General features: G+C 47.6%; 1 protein-coding gene across 7 annotated transcripts in view; it reads left to right on the forward strand.

Annotated features, from left to right (window-relative positions):
• The first annotated feature begins 1243 nt into the window (after positions 1-1243).
• Positions 1244-19977, forward strand: part of RAF1 (Raf-1 proto-oncogene, serine/threonine kinase) — a 91141-nt gene continuing 72407 nt past the window's right edge. For 3 of the 7 annotated variants that reach the window (XM_070051085.1, XM_070051088.1, XM_070051089.1), the window contains exons 1-2: positions 1411-1549; positions 9325-9380. Coding sequence is in view for 1 of the 7 variants with exons in the window: in XM_051851723.2 (XP_051707683.1) it covers positions 9353-9380 (28 nt within the window). In the remaining 6 variants the exon portion in view is untranslated. Of the gene's footprint in view, positions 1550-1871; positions 2021-9324; positions 9381-19977 lie in introns of those variants that run through there. The other 4 variants (XM_070051084.1, XM_070051087.1, XM_051851723.2 and 1 more) reach the window with 3 other exon arrangements.

Genomic DNA, 19977 nt, shown 5'->3' on the forward strand with positions numbered 1-19977 from the left:
TCCATACAGTATTTGTTAAATAATGAAGTGGCCCCTTGTGTCGCTTAGCTAAGAGGTGTGAAGGAGGAACAGGCTCCCTAGCCTTTGAAGTCCTAAGTGCGGGGCAAGTATCCATGCGGGAAGCCGAATGAGGGAGTGGCTCTGGGAGATAAGGCATTGCGGTCGGCTTGCTGGGAGTCCCGCTCTTCGCACATCTTGAAGTACTGAATCTCGCCAACTCCAGGAGGTAGGCATCACGGTTTCCTCACTGGGGAACTGAGGAACACAAGTTTCAACGACGTGTCCTAGGCACAGATAAGAGACTGCACAGCGCAAATCCGAACCTAGGCAGTCGGGCTCCAGATCCTGCAAGACCCAGCACTCTCTGCACTGAGAGTCCTCCACGTTGCATCCCATTTAATCCCGGAACAGTTATTCCCACTTAGCAACAAAAAAGAACTCCCCCTCAGTGTTCTTCCCCGTTAGGAGCCTTCTCGCCCTTCCCCTACGTGATTTCCACGTCGGTCCGCGCACTGCTGTCTGTCATTGCGATCTGGGCACAGACATCGCGCCTGGAATTGGCTCGCTCTCTTGCCCTCATCAGTGGGAGGCAGGGATTTTGACGACTGAGCCCAATGCCCAGGACAGCGTTGCAAACGGTATCTGTCAGTCCCAGGGAATTTCAAAAGGCTCATGGGAACCGACCCGCGAAAAGACCATTTTGGTGCAACGGTTTCGGCGTGCGCACCCTTCGGCGACTGCACAGTGCTCTGGGCCGATCCGAGGGATCAGTCTTGAGCCCCCCCAAGTTACAGACTAAGCAGCTGAGGCTTCAGACAGATGATTTCGGGCTTCTCCCACTCAGCCGGCCAGGGGCAGCGCCGGGACTGGCATTCGCAAGTGTTTAATTCCAAGAGGACGCGCCACAGTTAGAAATTTCTAGGTGCTCTCTGGCACGTCCGGTTATCTCTGAGCTTCCGTGGATCTCTAGCCCCTTGCCAGGGAGTCGGTACCAGCCTTCTCGGGCACCGATGCCCTCGCAGCATCCAGAGCTCCGAAATGGCGGCCGCCGGCCCCGCAAGGCCACGCCTCCGGAGGCGGGGCCTGAGCTCAGGCCAGAGCGATGGATTCCCGAGCCGGGCTTGAAGTGGACGGCGAGGCGGCAGGGCTCGCGCAGAAGCGGGGAGCCGGTGGAGCCGCAGGCCGGGAGGAGGAGCACCGAGTGGAGGGCTCGCTCGCCGGGGCCGCCCCAGAGTCTCTTCATCGCGGGCGCTGGAGCCGCCATCTTAGATGGCGGGAGTAAGAGGAGAGCGAGCTTGAGGCGGGAAGGCTTCTCTGCGGCTCTCCTTGGGCCCCCGAAAGGGCCAGCTGGCCGGGCTTTGGGGCGTGTGCCCTGAGGCGCGGAGCCCGAGTGCGACAATGCGGGGGCTTCCCGGGGCCCCGTCCCCTGGGTTGGGGACGCGCCGAATGTGACCGCCTCCCGTTCCTTCACCCGCCGCAGGGAGGAGGAGCGGACGCGAAGCCGCCGCCGGACGACTAGACGGACGCAGGGGCGGCCGGGCTCCCTCAGGTAGGCTGCGGGGTCGGGGCGTGGATGCCGGGAGCCGGGCGGCGCGGCTGGGGGGCGGCTTGGCTTCCCCGCGGTCCGGGCCCGAGCGGCGCTGACGCTCGGAGCTGCCCCGCGGCTGCGGAGCGACGGCCGGGCAGGCCCCTGTCACCCTGGGTGGCGCTAGGCGGCCCCCGCGCCCGGTGTCAGTGCCGGCGAGCCCGGTTCCCACGTCCCCACGCAGATTTCCTTGTGTGTCGCGGAAACGGGCCAGCGCCACCCCTCTGCCCAGTACGCATTCCTCATTTTTGGCACTGGGAAAGAAATCCGCCCAGGGCTGCGCGGTATCTGTGTTGTCATTTGGAGCGGCTGATTGCTGTTCTTTGGCCGCGGCGTCGGGGACCCCGGCCGGGCTCGCGCCTTCTTGCAGGGCCCTTAGCTCGACGGACACCCTTTTAGGTCCGCGGAGTGGAATCGGGGAAGGAGGAGCAAGGGGTCAGTGCCCCGCCGCCAGGGCAGAGGGGCTTCGCCTGGGGTCTCAGGTCTTTGTGGGTTCCTAATGAGAGGTTTGGGATGCTTATCCCGAGCCTTGGCCTCGGGGCGCTGTGCCGGCGAGGGCCAGGGCTGTCTTTTGTGTGAAGCGAGAGCCCCAGGACGCCTCGGCTCTGCAGAGCCGGGCGCTGTCGGTGCTCGGAAGGGATTTTGGACCTCACGGGAGGCGGAGGTGGAGGCGGCTGTGTTCATTCATTGTTCTCTGCGGGGCCCTGGCTGTGCCGCCGGGCTTCACCCCTGCTGGGAAGAGGGGTAGGATCTGCGCACGATGCGACCCGGGTCCTGGGGGTCACTTAATGGGAGTGGGCAGTGCGTCCATCTAGGCTCTGGCCGCCCGGCCCTCTGGGCTGAGCGGAGGGAGCCTGCCCAGGCGTGACGACAATGCGGCGCGATAAGGCTTGGTCTGCAGTGTGCTGGGAATTGAGAACGTCTGGCTCTGCTTCGGGCAGGAGAGGAGTTGGTGCTCGGCGGGGTTGGAAGGGCTGTTGAGTGAGTGCTCACCTGGTGAGGGGGCGGTGAGGTCGTGGAGGCTGGGGCCAGACAGCTGCGCCGAAGGCCTGCCGGACTTGGGATGAGTTTGGGGAGCAGCACATAGTCCGGGGTGGAGGGATGAAAGGGTACAGGTTGCAGGATCTTTGCAGGGACTTTGTTGTGGGTAGTGGCGAACTAGTTGATTGAATTTGCATTATTCCAAATAGGTCGCTAATTCTTTTATTCTTGCTGATGACTATTCCACCAGCCCACCATAATAATAGAAAAGATTGACTTTGTTAAACGCGTTAGGAACATTCTTGATGCGTGTTTTGCGTTTATTCCGTGTGAATTCACTGCATCCATATTCCTAGAGATTGTTGTAGAAGATTCTTCTGAAGTTATACTTGCCCACAAATGTTGACTTCATAACTGTAGTACCTTCTAGTAATTCTACATTTTAAATGGCTGTTGACGATATAAACCGTGTTCCGCAGTTAGAACAGAAACATCTGAAAAGGTCTAAAATGGAAGTGTTTCTGGTTGGATTAATGTATCTTACGGAGCAAACCGCTTCTGTGATTGATTTCCCCAGGTTCCAGTTGTTATCAAGTCTTTAGTTCTGTGAACATACTTTTCCTAAAATAGCTGCATTGTTGTGATTAATGCTTATGCAAAAGTGGTTATTAGCAGACTTCAGCTAGCAGTTCCTAAGTTTTTCTTGGGTTGTGTTGATTAGTTCCACTGAAGAACATTAAGATTGTGTTGGCTTGTTTTTACCCTTATCACTTCAAGGGCTAAGCTGTTTAAAATGCAACAGAAACATTTGACCCAGATGAATGCTGGGTACTTGGAAAAATAAACCTGTTACTGTTTCTGTTCTAAAAGCTTATCTTTTAGGTATGTGATGTTTGTGATTTTAAGTTATAATGGAATTGCTTGGTTTTGTTGCGTCTTGTCAGTAGTTGGGAAAAGTGTGTGCTTTCAAAGAAGGCTTGACTGAAATGAATTTGGGCATATTTTGTGGGGCTTGGTTTAGTAGAAGAAAACAGAAGCAAGTTAAACTGGTCGTTTATGACAATAAATGTCTCAAAGATGAAGTAAAGAATGGTTAAACATCAAGGACTATAGCTCCTCTGAAACTAGTTTTTAGTTTAAAATATGCGTCTTTTTTGCTCTAAAGATTAAATAACTTATTGGAAATTAAATTTGACTTTTGCAAAAGTATTAGCTTATTTATGAAATGGAAAATAAAATTAGTGACTTCAAATTATTTTGAGTAGTCCAGGAATAGCAAGTGTATGATTTTACTACATTTACATTTCAGATGAAACTTTATTAACCTTCTGCTTTAAAAATAGAAAAAATATTAAAAGAGAGAATACTTTAGTTGGCATATTTGGAACATAATAATCCATGCATAGTAATCCTGATCTTGGGAGGAACTTGTTAGTCAAACAGCATGCCTTAACCTTGACTTGCAGAAGAAAATTTTTAATATTGTCTTTGAAAAATAGACTACTATGAAAGTGAGAGGGTTAATGAAATGACAAAATCAAGCTTTGACTTGAAAAGTTTTTTTAAGTTGTGCAGATCATATAAGTTATTTGTTGAAAAATAAATGGTACTTGGAAAATGGCTCTCCTTGAGTGAATTGGAAAATCAGAGAACACTGGCCTAATTTAGGATGAGGTTGTTTAGGGTTTTGATCTTAGAGTATGTAGGTGTATGGATGAGTAGAATTCCTCCTAATTGCTCTTCTGACTGGGTTCAAAGTGTAAAACTAGATATTTGTGTCACAATTCGCTCAGTACTTCTGGTACAGGGCTAAACTATCTTATCTGTAATCCTCATGATAGCAGTGGCTGACTATTTTATCCTTGCCTTAAAGTTGTGAGTAAAAATTAAGCTTAATTACATATTAAAGATTCCATCTTTAATTTCACAATGCTCGAGTCATTCTGCTACTCTTTGTCTCCCAGAATTACTTGTGCAGCTCTCCATGATTTTAGGAGTTAACTTTAGATCTGTTTGCCTTTCTTCTAAAATTACTTCTAGAATCTCCCTTTAAGCAAGGAAAATGTCAAGTGGGTGTTGTTTCTTTGTTATTAGTTTTGGCCCAGGTCATCTAAAGTTTCTTTGGCAAATTACTCACAAACTGTGTTAATTGGCATCACATTCCAATCAGTGTACATAGTATTTTTTGAGGAACACTTGACACATGGTTTTATTTTTAGATCAGATTCTAAGAGATTTTACTTGGTTGGGATTAACAATCCTAAAAGTAGATTAGAATGTAAACATCTTTTTGTGATTGAGATGTTATTTACAATTTTGGTTAATGAATGGGAGGGAATGACAGTGTTTTAAGGGAATGCAGTATGTGGAATTGCTTCTGAGGATCCTTTTGGATTGGCCAGTGTTGTCGTCTTGCCCTTTCTACCTTTTCGATTTAATTTACCGTCATCTGGTAGCAAGAGTTAAGTACCACAGTTTTAGTCCAGATGCTCTCTTTATTTTCCTCCGGCCTGCTGTGGAAGTTATAGTAGTCTGACTTCTTGGAAGCTACAAAATATCAGGCATTATATACACACACACACACACACACACAAAGATTTATTTATTTATTTGAAAGGCAGAGTTACAGAGAGGTCGAGGCAGGTTGAGAGACAGAGAGAGAGAGAGAGAGAAGAGGAGAGGAGAGGAGGGGAGGGAAGACAGAGCACTGGAGCTGGACTGATCCGAAGCCAGGAGCCAGGAGTTTCTTTTGGGTCTCCCATGTCGCGACGTGCAGAGGCCAAGAACTTGGGCTGTCTGCTGCTGTTTTTCCAGGCCATAGCAGAGAGCTGGATCAGAAGTGGATCATCCAGGAATCAAACTGGTGCCCATATGGGATGCTGGCACTGCAGGTGGTGGCTTTACATACTACACCATGGTGCTGGCCCTCAGGGATTATGTTTGGACAGAATATTTTCCATTCCTCATCACTATGGGTTTCTGTGGAAGAGTCAGGCTAGTTAATGATTAATATGTCTTTATAATTGAATTTCATCCCCATTGTAGGCACTTTTTTTTTTTTTCCCTGAGATTTAATTTATTTGAAAGGCAGAGAGAGAGAGAGAGAGAGAGAGAGAGAGAGAGAGATCTTCCATCCTCTGGCTCACTCCCCAAATGGCAGCAATGGCTAGGGCTGTTCTAGGCTGAAGTCAGGAGGCAGAAGCTTCTTCTGGGTCTTCCATGTGGGTGCAGGGACCCAAGAATTTGAGCCATCTTCCAGTCTCCAACTAGAACTGGACCAGGCCAAAGCCAGAAGCCAGCAGTTCCATCCTGGGCTCCACATGATGTGAAAGGGGCCCAAGCATTTGCTGCTTTCCCAGGCACATGAGCAGAAAACTAATTCCAAGTAGAGTAGCCTGGACTCTGGTGCCCATATGGGATGCAGGCATTGCAGCTGGCAGCTTAACCCACTGTGCCACAAAGCCACAGGCATTTGTTTTACATTCAAGTAGATTTTAACCTCCATCCTTGGAGCTAGTGTTGCAGTGCAGTGGTTTCAGCCGCTGCTTGGGACACTTGCATCCCATATCGGAGTGGCAGTTTGAGTCCTGGCTGCTCTGCTTCCAAGCCAGTTCCCTGCTAATATGCCTGGGAAAGCAGCAGAAGATGGCCCACGTGCTTGGGTCCCTGTCATGTATGTGGAGACCAGGATAGAGTTGCTGGTTCCTTGTTTTGTACTGGTCCAGTCCCTGTTGTTCTGGCCATTTGGAGAACGAACCAGCAGATGGAAGATCTCATTCTCCTGTCTGTCTCTCTGTCTCCCTCTCTCTGTAACACTGCATTTCAAATAAATAAAATAAATCCATTCTTTACCTAGGTTTGGAATAGATGACATTCTGAATTTTTCCTTGGAAGAGCACAACTTTTGCTTTCTGTGAAAAATCTAATTGGAAGCTCAGAGTTTCTGGGAGAGGCATTTCCCTGGATCCAGAGAGATCGTTCAGAAAGAAGTGCCCACTTCTGTTTAAGAAAATTTGTTTACAATAGAAAAAGCCAGAAACAATTTAAGTGAACAACAACAGTAAAATGATTGTGTAAACTGTTGAACCCCTTGATAGGACATCGTGTTTTTCTGGTAATAGGACATGTTTGAAGCGTTTATGATGTGTGCTCTGGTTTGAATATGATTTGGCCCCCAAACTCTTGCAGATGTTTAAACCCAGAGTCATAAGTTATTGGTACCAAGAGGCTAAAAACTTAATGTGGTTATGGTGTTTAGGAGGTAGGACCTGTGGGAGATCCGTAGGTCATTGGGGTCATGCCCTTGGAAGGTAGTTCTTGCTGGAAGATTATTATAAGAGCCTGAGTTTTGGCCCAGCTACTCTTGCTGCTTCCTGGCTTGCCATGTGATCTTTACTCTGCCTACACTCTACCATTGCTATCCACCACCATTGCAAAAGCCAAACCAATGGGGGAACCTGATCTTGACTTGAACTTTTGGAAACTGGTCTAAAATAATGTTTTTTTATTTTTATTTTTATTTTTTTTGCCAGGCAGAGTTAGATAGTGAGAGAGAGACAGAGGGAGAGTTATAGACAGTGAGAAGAGACAGAGAAAAAGGTCTTCCGGTCTTCCTTCTGTTGGTTCACTCTCCTAATAGCCGCTATGGCCGGTACGCTGCGCTGATCCGAAGCCAGGAGCTGGGTACTTCTTCCCAGTCTCCCATGTGGGTGCAGGGACCCAAGCACTTGGGCCATCTTCCACTGCCCTCCCGGGCCACAGCAGAGAGCTAGACTGGAAGAGGAGCAACGGGGACTAGAACCTGGCGCCCCAACCGGGGCTAGAACCCGGGGTGCCGGCGCCACAGGCGGAGGATTAGCCTAGTGAGCCGTGGCGCCGAATTAATGTTTTTTGTGAAACTAGTTGCTTCAGGTATTTTGTTGTAGTAATAAAGAGCTGACTAGTATAACATGAAAAATGCTGAATGTAAAATTAGGTTTCTGAAATGATTGCTTCAAACTTAAAACAATGAAATGGATGAACCTTGAAAACAGTAAGGCAGAAAAGACTATATAAAATGATTCCATTTGTGTGAGAAGTCCAGAATAGGCAAATCCATAGAAACAGAAAGTAGATTAGGGGCTGGGGGAAGTGGAGAATGGGCCATGGTTGTGATAAGAGTTTCTTTTTGGGGCTGGCGCCATGGCTCACTAGGCTAATCCTCCGCCTTGCGGCACCGGCACACGGGGTTCTAGTCCCGGTCGGGGCGCCGGATTCTGTCCCGGTTGCCCCTCTTCCAGGCCAGCTCTCTGCTGTGGCCCGGGAGTGCAGTGGAGGATGGCCCAAGTGCTTGGGCCCTGCAACCAATGGGAGACCAGGAGAAGCACCTGGCTCCTGCCTTTGGATCAGCGCGGTGTGCCGGCCGCAGTGCGTCAGCCGCGGCGGCCATTGGAGGGTGAACCAACGGCAAAGGAAGACCTTTCTCTCTGTTTCTCTCTCACTGTCCACTCTGCCTGTCAAAAAAAAAAAAAAGTTTCTTTTTGATAAAAAGATAAAAATGTGATAAAAAGATAAAAATGGGATAAAAATGTTCTCAAGTTGATGGAGTTGGATGCGCAACTCTGAATATAATAAACTATTGAGTTTTGCACTTTCAATGAGCATGCTGTGCAGTATGTGAGTCTCATATCAAGCTATTACAAAAAATTTACACATGGAAAGAAAATACATGTAGATGTTACCAATGATTGTTAACAGTAGAAATCATAGCTTTCTTCTACTTGTTTATTTAAAGATTTATTTATTTATTTGAAAGGCAGAGTTACAGAGAGGAAGAAGCAGAGAGATAGAGGTCTTCCATCCTCTGGTGTACTGCACAAATGGCTGAAATGGCCAGGCTGAAGCCAGGAGCCAGCAGCTTTCTTTTGTCTGCCATGTGGGTGAAGGGGTCCAAGCACTTGGACCATCTTCTGCTGCTTTCCCAGGTGCATTAATAGGGAGCTGGATGGGAAGTAGAGCAGGTAGGACTTGGAACTGGCGCCTATACAGGACGTCAGCGCTGCAGGTGGCAGCTTAACTCCACTACACCACAGCAGCTGCAGCTTATAATTTAACTCTTTATATTCTTCTGTACTTCCCAAATATGTTCTTTCTCTCTCTCTCTCTCTCTCTCTCTCTCTTTTTTTTTTTTTTTTTTTTTTTTGACAGGCAGAGTGGACAGTGAGAGAGAGAGACAGAGAGAAAGGTCTTCCTTTGCCGTTGGTTTACCCTCCAATGGCTGCTGCGGCCGGCGCGCTGTACTGATCCGATGGCAGGAGCCAGGTGCTTCTCCTGGTCTCCCATGGGGTGCAGGGCCCAAGCACTTGGGCCATCCTCCACTGCACTCCCTGGCCACAGCAGAGGGCTGGCCTGGAAGAGGGGCAACCGGGACAGAATCCGGCGCTCCGACCGGGACTAGAACCCGGTGTGCCGACGCCACAAGGTGGAGGATTAGCCTAGTGAGCCGTGGCGCCGGCCCCAAATATGTTCTCTGAATATATTGCTTTCATAATATAAAAATTAGTTTAAGTGAATTATTTTCATGGTATGGACCCTTACATCACTCTGTTCAGTCACTTGTCAGAATTCGTTGACAATTAGATTTTTGACCAGGTTTCAGCTCCTTTCTGCCGCTCCAGATTAGTTCAGGTTTTTATTACTATTTGCGTAAATTATTCTGAGAACTTCTGAACTGAACTCTTTTTTTTCCCCATTCTTTTATTTTGTTTGAAACGAGCCAGGATGCAAGCCTGGGTACTCTGATACTGGATGCCGGTGTCCCATGCAGCATCACCAGGTACCTGCTTCTGAATTCCCTTTTTCTTATGAGAATGCATTTTTCACTTTACTGCCAGTTTCACTAAAAATTAAGTTGCTGCAGATTCTTTTTGTTGTTATTGTTAAAGATTTGTTTATTTATTTGAAAGGCAGGGTTACAGAGGACAGATCTTCCATCTGCTGGTTTATTTCCCAAATGGGTGCAGTGGCTGGAGCTGGACCAGGATGGAGCTAGACCAGGCTGAAGCCAGGAGCCCAGAGCTTCTTCCAGATCTCCTGTGGGCTTGCAGGGGCGCAAGAACTTGGGTTATCCTCTGCTGCTGCTTTCTCAGGCTCTTTAGCAGGGAGCTAGATTGGAAGTGGAGCAGCCGGGTCTCGAACAGATGCCATATGGAATGTTGGCATCACAGGAGGTGACTTTGTCTGCTTTGCTGTAATGCTGGCCTCTCTGCAGATTCTTAAAAATTAAATTTATTGGCCGGCGCCGCGGCTCACTAGGCTAATCCTCCGCCTCGCGGCACCGGCACACTGGGTTCTGGTCCCGGTCAGGGTGCTGGATTCTGTCCCGGTTACCCCTCTTTCAGGCCAGCTCTCTGCTGTGGCCCGGGAGTGCAGTGGAGGATGGCCCAAGTGCTTGGGCCCTGCACCCCATGGGAGACCAGGAGAAGCACCTGGCTCCTGCCATTGGATCAGCGTGGTGCGCCGGCTGCAGTGCGCCGGCCGCGGCGGCCATTGGAGGGTGAACCAACAGCAAAGGAAGACCTTTCTGTCTCTCTCACTGTCCACTCTGCCTGTCAAAAAAAAAATTAAATTTATTTTTCTTCAGTAGATAATACTTGTGGTCACATACCTTGAAATTCAAAGGATACAGACAGTTACAATGTGCAGAGTAATTAATTCTACTTTATTTGTTCTTTGGAAAAAAAACCCCACTCTTTTATTCTAGATTTTTTTCCTTTTTTAAAAAAATTTTTAATTTAAAGTAAGGATTTAGTTTTTATTTACTTGAGGGGCAGTGTTATACAGAGAGAAGGATAGAGAGAAAGAGAGCGAGATCTTCCATCCACTGGTTCACTCCCCAAATGGGCACAACAGCTGGGGCTAGGCCAGGTTGAAGCCAGGAACTAGGAGATTCTTCTGGGTCTCCTACTTGGGTACAGGGGCCCCAGGTGCATCAACAGGGTGCCAGATCAGAAGTGGAGCAGCCAGGTCTTGAACTGCTGACCGTATGGGACACTGGCATTGAAGGCAGAGGCTTAACCTGCTATGCCACAACACTGGCCCCTCTTCTTTTTTTTAAGGATTAAAAAATTTATCTACTTGAAAGGCAGAATGACAGAGAGGGGAGAGATCTTCCATCTGTTGGTTCACTCCCCAGTAACCACAATAGCAAGGCTGGGCTGGGCCAAAGCCAGGAGCCTGGAATTCCATGTGGGTCTCATACGTGGGTGATGGGGGCCTAAACATTTGGGCTATCTGTTGATGCTTTCCTAGGTGCATTAGCAGGGTGTTGGGTCAAGCAGCTGGGACTTAAATTGGCACTCTAGTAAGGGATGCTTGCATTGAAAGTGGCGGCTTAATCCATTGTGCCACAAAGCTGGCCCTTAGATATTTTTCCCGTGAATTTTACCTATTTGAGAGTCAGAGAGAGAGAGAGAGGTGAAAAAGTGCACGCGCGTGTGCGTACACACACTCACACACTCACTCACTCACTTACTTTCCAGGTGCTGGTTCACTGTCCAAATGCTTGTAATAGTGGTGGGCAAGAGCCAGAGCTGAAGATGAGAGCTGGGAATACTGTCCAGGTTTCACTTTGCTGGGAGAAACCCAGTTCTTTGAGCCATCACAGCTTTCAAGGTTTGCATTGGCAGGAAGCTGGAGTCCAGGGCTGCAGCTGGGAATCAAACCCAGGTACTCCCAAGTGAGATGAGAGCATCTTTATTACTAGGTTCGACATCTGCTGCCCTTTGTTTCATAAAGGGAAATCCATTGTGGGGTTTTTATGAATCCTTTTTTGTGATGGCATGAGAATATTCAAGTATAAATGTACTGGCATTACTTTATTCAAATTTTACAGGAGTCTCCTTTGTCTACTAGATTGAGGCAGTTCTGCTTCTGTGTCTTGCTCATAAGTCTTGTGCATATTATGTATGTTTAGCACAATTGTTGTCAAAAGCCAGTTTTTAGGCACCTAGTAAGTGCATGCTGCTGTATTTGGTATGGAATGAATAAAGCAAACTCCTGCCTTCAAGGATCTTACCTAATGGAGAGAAACTGCGTGATTTCCACACTCTGCATTGTTCCTCTTTTAAGAGCCATTTCAAGAACCATCTTCTAAAACATCATTTCCTGACCTTTGTTCCTCCTTCCCTTTCACTAATGTTATTCTTCTTAAGCTCCTCCTTAAAATCCTCTGCATTGGTTTTTCTTATGACCATCATCAAATAGTCATTGGTAAGTTTATTATCTCATTAATTATTCTCAACTTGATGCTTCCTGCTTAATGGTTAATTCCTTATTTTTTGATATTTGGGGAAAAAATTTCTGCTTGAGGCTGATGGACCTGTGTGCCTCAGTGAAAGTAGTTGAATCTGTTTTTGTTTCTAAAGATTTATTTATTTGAAAGGCAGAATTACAGAAAGGCAGAGGCAGAGGCAGAGGCAGAGGCAGAGGCAGAGAGAGAGAGAGAGAGATCTCTGCTCCCCAGACTGCCGCAATGGGAGCTGGGCTGATCTAAAGCCAGGAGTCAGGAGTTTCTTCTGGTTCTCCCACATGGGTTCAGGGGCCCAAGTGGGTGAGCCATCTTTACTGCTTTCACAGGCCATAGCAGAAAGCTGGATCAAAATGGAGCGGCCAGGACACGAACTGGTGCCTGTATCTGTATGGGATGTCCTCAGGTGGTGCTAAGCCACGGTGTTGGCCCCTTGATTCTTTTTTTTTTTTTTTGGATTTATTTACTTACTTGAAAGGCAATTACAGAGATGTGGAGGTGGGGTGACGTGGTGGGGAGGGAAAGAGAGGTCTTCCATCCAGTGGTTTACTCCCCAGTTGGCCGCAAGGGCTGGAGCTGGGCAGATCGGAAACCAGGAGTCTGGAGCGTCTTTAGGGTCTCCCAAGTGGGTGCAGGGGCCCAAGGACTTGGGCCATCTTCTACTGCTTTCCCAGGCCATAGCAGAGAGCTGGATTAGAAGTGGAGTAGCCGGGACTAGAACCGGTGCCTATATGAGGTGCTGGCATTGCAGGTGGTGGCTTTACCCGCTATGCCACAGCACTGTCCCCAGTAATTGAATCTAAATCATAACACTTTACTATTAGTTGTTTTTATTTTTTTATTTGAGAGAGAGTGAGCTCTTATTTATTTATTTATTTTTTGGTTAAAGATTTATTTATTTGCTCGAAAGGCAGAGTTACACAGAGAGGCAGAGGCAAAGAGAGAGAGAGGTCTTCCACCTGCTGGTTCACTCCCCAGATGGCTGCAACATCCAGAGTTATGCCGATCTGAAGCCAGGAGCTTCTTCTGGGTCTCCTACATGGTTGCAGGGGCCCAAGGACTTGGGCCATCTTCTGCTGCTTTTCCAGGCCATAGCAGAGAGCTGGACAGGAAGTGGAGCAGCTGGGACTCCAACCAGTGCCCATATGGGATGCCAGCGCCACAAGTGGCGGCTTTGCCTGCTATGCCACTTGCCAGCCCTGAGAGAGAGCTTTTCTATCTACTGGTTCATTTCCCGAATGCTCACAACAGTGGAATTGGACCAGGCTGATGGCAGGAGCCTGGAACTCAGTCAGGGTCACCCACATCGGTGGCAGTGATCCAAGTAATGATGCCATCACCTGCTGCCTTTCAGGGAGGAGCAGCCAGGATCCAAACGGTGGCCATGTGGGATGCTGGTGCCACAGGCTTAGCACAGGTTTAGCACACTATGCCGCTGCGCTGGCCCCCGAGGAATTTTCCGTCTGGTGGCTCACTTCCTAAATGGCTGCAATGCCAGCATTGGTCCAGGCTGAAGACAGGAGCTTTATCCTGGTCTCCCATGTGGGTGGCAGTAGCCCAAACACTTGGGCATCTTATGCTGCAAAAACCCAGGCCATTAACAGGGAGCTGGATTGGAAGTGGAGCAGCCAGGACTCCAACCAGCACTGGTGTGGGATGTCTGCATCTCATGTGGTGGCTTAAACTACTGTGCTAAAATGCTGGCTCCCCTAATACTGGGTTTTGTAAGGCTTTTTATTTTATTTTAAAATGATTTGTGCAAATGCTCTTAGGTGCTGTTCGTTGCAGACTTTATGTGTGCTTATTGTAATATTTTAGTGAAGTATTTGTTCACCTCTCTCATCTCTTAACAGACTATGTGTTAATCACTTTTGAATACTCAGGAGTTTAGCACAGTGACTGGCCTCTGATTGCAGTTCAATCTATTGAATGTAAGGTGCTAAGTTACTGCTAGGATGTAAAATGATGAAGTCACTTACTTTTTAAAAAAGATTTGTTTTATTTGAAAGACAAAATTGCAGGGGACAGAGTCAGGGAGAGGAGAGATCTTCCATCCACTAGTTCACTCTGCAGATGGCCACAACAGCCAGGGCTGGGCCAGGCCAAAGCCAGGAGCCAGGAGCTTCATCAGGGTTTCCCACGTGGGTGCAGGGGCCCAATTACTTGGGTCAGTCTTTCTGCTCTCCCAGGCCATTAGCAGGGAGCGGGGTTGGAAATGGAGCAAACCGCTTTTTGATTGTGTGTGCTTTGGGTATTTGTGTTAATGTTGTATTTTGGAAAGGGATCTGTTTATTTTAAAATTAATGATTGTTGCCTCAATGAAGAGATGGTGACTTGGAGATGAAAAGAAGAATTGGGGTTTTAAAAAAGAATTCCGGGGGCCTGGCACTGTGGCTTAGCTGGTGAAGCCATCGCCTGCAGTACTGGCATCCCATATGAGTCAAGGCTGCTCTACTTCCAGTCCAGCTCTCTGCTATAGCCTGGGGAAGCAGTAGAAGATGGTCCAGTTCCTGGGCCCCTGCACCCACGTGGGAGACCAAGGAAACTCCAGGCTCCTGGCTTTGGATGGGTCCAGCTGCGGCTGTTGCGATCATCTGGGGAGTGAACCAGAGGATGGAAGTCTCTCTCTCTCTCTCTCTCTCTCTGTCTTTCTCTATCTCTGCCTCTGCCTCTCTGTAACTCTGTCTTTCAAGTAAATCAATGAATCTTGGAAAAAAAAAGTTCGGTCAGAGTGGTTTGAAATGATAAACTCACTTGTGGTGAGAATTAAAAATTGAAATGCTCCAGACATTTTTCACTTTGAAACTGGTTGTTTTACCATAATTGTTATTTTTTTTTTTTTTACAACTAGGTCATTTTAAACTTGTATTTTAAAATTAACTGTGCCTTGAGATGTTAGAATCTATTTTCTAAACTTAGGCAGACCCCACTTGCCAACTTTTAGAATGGTAGAAGTAGCACATTTGTTAATTTGCTTTTATGTTGGCCAGTCATTTGATGAAATTACAAGTTTGTGGTCAGAAATTGAGAAAGAGGAGTGAGGAAACCCAAAATATTGACACACCAAGACCAACTTGCAGTGCATCAGAATGACCTTTTGGACTGGTTGGGAAACTAGCATAAGCCTTTTCCAAACTAGACTTAGGTTTCCCACCTTAGATGAGATGGGTATTGGAACATGTTTGTTCAGCAGGCAAGTTTTATGTGTGAGGATAATTTTTCTCCAGTATTCTTCAGTTGTGTGGACAGTTGAATTTAAAAAATAAAACATATACTCCCTTGGACTTAGTAATCTGTCCATCTGTCAGATGGACCAGGGCTGAACTGAATTATGAAATGAAGAGAGAGTGAACTCAGTAGAGTCACATTAAAAGCATTTTAAAATATGGTTCTTCAGCTGTTTTTTTTTTCCTGCTAAAAATATTTTTTAACAATATAGGCCGTTTCAGCCACCATTCCTCACATTGAACCTATGTTCTCATGATAGGCAGATCTTTTCTTTGTCATTCTCAGTTCTCCCAAGCCTTTATAGTTTGACCATCTCACAGTTGAGTGTGTGTGTGTTTTTCCCCTTTGGTAAAGATACATTTTAAAAAAATTAAGCTAATGATAATTATAGCTTACCCTTATTGAGTAGCTACTAACTGCCATGTTCTTTTAAAGAGTTTATCTTAATTCATTATGTCTTATGAACAGACTGGTGATGTAGTACATTGTTACCTTAATTTTTTTTTTTTTTAATTTATTTGACAGCGTTATAGACAGTGAGAGAGAGAGAAAGGTCTTCCTTCCTTTGGTTCACTCTCCAAATGGCCGCTATGACCCGTACTGCGCCAATCCGAAGCCAGGAGCCAGGTGCTTCTTCCTGGTCTCCCATGTGGGTGCAGGGGCCCAAGTACTTGGGGCATCCTCCACTGCCCTCCTGGGTCACAGCAGAGAGCTGGACTGGAAGAGGAACAACTGGAACTAGAACCCGGTGCCCATAAGGGATGCCAGCGCTGCAGGCAGAGGATTAACCAAGTGAGCCATGGCACTGGCCCTGTTACCTTAATTTTAAAAGGAAGAAATAGAAAAGAGAGAGAGGGAGCAAATACCCAAAATACAGGGCATCTCCATAATGGGAACTTAAAGGGATTTTTTTTTTTTTTTTGACAGGCAGAGTGGACAGTGAGAGAGAGAGACAGAGAGAAAGGTCTTCCTTTGCCGTTGGTTCACCCTCCAATGGCCGCTGCGGCTGGCGCACTGCGCTGATCCGATGGCAGGAGCCAGGAGCCAGGTGCTTTTCCTGGTCTCCCATGGGGTGCAGGGCCCAAGCACCTGGGCCATCCTCCACTGCACTCCCTGGCCACAGCAGAGGGCTGGCCTGGAAGAGGGGCAACCGGGACAGAATCCGGCGCCCCGACCGGGACTAGAACCTGGTGTGCCGGCGCCGCTAGACGGAGGATTAGCCTAGTGAGCCGCGGCGCCGGCCAAAGGGATTTTTGAGAATATTTTTTGACTCCATCTTGTCTTCACTTTAGACTTAAACTGTAGTTGTGATGCAAATGTTCTAAGTGGGTGTTTTTGTTAGGTTTCAGAGAATGACTTCTTTATACTTTTCTTTCTTCTTTCCTTCTCTCCTTCCTTCCTTCCTTTCTTCCTTCTTTCTTCTTTCTTTCTCTTTCATCCTTTTTTTTTTTTTTTTTTTTTTTTTGACAGGCAGAGTGGACAGTGAGAGAGAGAGACAGAGAGAAAGGTCTTCCTTTGCCATTGGTTCACTCTCCAATGGCTGCCGCGGCCGGCACGCCGCGCTGATCCGATGGCAGGAGCCAGGTGCTTCTCCTGGTCTCCCATGGGGTGCAGGGCCCAAGCACTTGGGCCATCTTCCATTGCACTCCCGGGCCACAGCAGAGAGCTGGCCTGGAAGAGGGGCAACCAGGACAGAATCCGGCGCCCCGACCGGGACGCGGCGCCGGCCGTCTCCTCTGTCTTTCAAATAAATAAAATAATGAAAGAATGAATGAAAGAGCCGGCGCGGCTCACTAGGCTAATCCTCTGCCTTGCGGTGCCGGCACACCGGGTTCTAGTCCCAGTCGGGGCGCCGGATTCTGTCCCGGTTGCCCCTCTTCCAGGCCAGCTCTCTGCTATGGCCCGGGAGTGCAATGGAGGATGGCCCAGGTCCTTGGGCCCTGCACCCCATGGGAGACCAGGAGAAGCACCTGGCTCCTGCCTTTGGATCAGTGCGGTGTGCCGGCTGCAGCGCGGCGGCCATTGGAGGGTGAAGCAACGGCAAAGGAAGACCTTTCTCTCTGTCTCTCTCACTGTCCGCTCTCTGCCTGTTTAAAAAAAAAGAAAAAAGAAAAAAGAAAGAACGAGGAGTTATAGAGAGGTAAAGAGAGAGAGAGAGATCTTCCATTCTGCTGGTCGGACTTTAACCCACTGCGCCACCAGCGCTGGCCCCTACTTTATACTTTTCTTTGTGAGCTGCAGAGTCTATGCAGAGTCTATTTCCTTATTAGTGATGTAGGACTTAATCTACACAATTTATTTAGCTAGATTATAGAATTAAGGGCAGAGATCAAATCTTTTTTTTTTTTTTTAAGGGAAAGGGTTTATTGTAGAAAACTCAACAGACCAGAGGGAAGGGGCAAAGGAGAAAGAGAGGGAAGTAGAGGGTAGAGAGAGAGAGACAGAGATCAGCAGAGAGAGACATGTGTTCAGGAGCAAGTCCTTTTAAAACTTTGCCAGGGGGCGGGCAGGGAAGAAGGAGCAGGGAATCCCATTAGGAGGGGGGGTGGAGCTTGACACAGGTGATTGGGCCATGTGGCCACCTGGCTTCCAGCAGTGGGGGGGGGGGGGGCTAGAGCCTAGGATGGTGTAAGGGTGTACATGGTGCCATAGATAAGACTGCACCATTTCCCCAACATTCCCCCCTTTTGTTTTTTATAAAGCAGGAGTTGTATGGGATTACATTAGTCCCAGAAGTCCAGGAGGGGTAGAGGGACGATGATCTGTCTTTAGAGCTACTTCCTGCTGACATGGAGTGACGAGGTACTCTTCGCTGACATGGGGCGATGTCTCAAGCCGCTGTCTCCTGGGTGGGGAGCCCAAGTATATCCCTGTAGCAGCAGCAGCATTTGGTTGACTGCCTGGTTGCTGAAAACCTTGGTTCGTTCCATTATCAACTCCTGAAAACACATAAGCAGACACGGTAGTATAAAAGGCAGGGTAAGAATAGAGAGGATGATTACAAAGGAATGAGGCCCCAAGTGGGCTAGACAGGGTCTAGAACAAAGGACAGAGTCATTACTAGAGGACCTAAGAAAGGTGCTATCTAAGCCATGACTAAGTTTTCTGATTGAGAGGCAAATAGAAACTGACAGAAGGGGCTTGATAATAATCTGGTGGGCTTTAAGGCCTTGCCAGTTATGAGGCCCAAACCTATCTCTTTACGTGGGATGTATCATAAGGGAGGTGTGAACCTCCATGGGGAAGGCACCCTGTTGACTTCGATTTCCTAGCTGGCCTGGAGGAGAGCTGGCCAGGTAAAGGCAAGTGACATCTCTAACAGGAAATTTACAGTTCTGCCTGCAATGTCACTGACCCTACTTGGCTATCCCCTCAGTAGCAGTAGTCACCTTGGAAGCTGGGCCGAATGAAGAGCTTTTCAGCTTGGAGCCAGCAAGATCTGTGGCTCTGACCTTGGTGTCCTTCAACTCCAGGGCAGTTCCATTTCCAGTGATCCAACTCTTGGCTGACAGAGCTGCCAGGGCTCTTCATAAGCTGACTTTTGCTGAAGCCCTGACTTTCCACATTGAAAGCCGTCGCAGTGGACTGGCCTGTTGGATCTCTCCTTGAGGGCAGATCACTGTACAGAGCTGCCTTTAATAGGCCTTCCACCTATCTTTACACTTCTTCTGATGCCTAACTTTCTTTACCTCCTGGTTTTTGTTAAAGCAGACCAGAGGATACAAGTCAAGGGGTGCTCAAGTGCCATCTCTAATATTTGGTGGCCTAAACTAGAAGTCTGTAGTCACAGGCACATGTTCTGGTAGTGTTTTTCTGAGATAGACAGTGCCCATGAGGAAAACTATGTCCTCGCTTTAAAACTTTGTCTCCCTTTGTTTGGTCTGAGAAGGAGGCTTTGCCTGTTTACTGTGCCCATGGCGTAGCAAGTCTGTGAAATTATAATTTAAGCTTTCATTTTGGCTGTGCTATTACAGAAAATGTTAGCCATCCCTTTTATAAGATATAAAGATCAAATTGTGCATCTTGGAGAGTCCTTCAGAATAGAAACGATCAAATCTTAAAACTAATATTCCCTCTTCAAGTATTTGTTGCCTTTTTTTAGAGTCTTCATTATGTTCCCTAATGTTACTGTTTTAATGTTTATTCAGTTGTATTTATTGGAAAGCAGACTGACAGAGGGAGAGACAGAAATTTTGCATCTGCTGGTTCACCCCCCAAATGCCTACATCAGCCAGGGCTGGGCCAGGCGAAAGCCAGGAGCCAGAAACTCCCATATGGTTCTCTTACTTGCCTCCCAAAATCTATTAGCAGGAAGCTGTATCAGAAGCTCAGACTCAAACCAGCAGTTTTTTGTGGGATGTGGGAACTCATTCCATCTCTTCGTGATAGGTGATGTGGACTTCGCTACTTGCTCCCAGGGCACACCTGGAAGCAGAGATGGAGAATGATGCCAGGAAGACACCAGGGCTACACCAAGCAGTAATTTTGATCTTTTTTTTTATTATTATTTATTAATTTATTTGAAGGGCCTTCTTCCATCTGCTAGTTCACTACCCAAATGACCACAACAGCTGGAGCTAGACCGATACAAAGCCAGGAGCTTCTTCTGGATCTTCCATGTTGGTACAGGGGCCCAAGGACTTGGGCCATCTTCTGCTTTCCCAGGCCATAGCAGAGAGCCGGATTGGAAATGGAGTGGCCAGGACTTAAACCGGCACCCGTATGGGATGCTGGCGTTGCAGGTGGCGGCTTTACCTGCTACACCGTAGTGCCGGCCCCTAATTTTGCTCATTCTTAGGAGAGCATTTAAAATGCCTGGAATTGTGTTATGGATAATATTATGAAGTGAGCATAATGGAAAGATTTCTAAAATGGTTATATTTGCTTTTGGAATTTT

Source organism: Oryctolagus cuniculus, chromosome 10 (assembly GCF_964237555.1).
Source record: "Oryctolagus cuniculus chromosome 10, mOryCun1.1, whole genome shotgun sequence".
Taxonomy (NCBI): domain Eukaryota; kingdom Metazoa; phylum Chordata; class Mammalia; order Lagomorpha; family Leporidae; genus Oryctolagus; species Oryctolagus cuniculus.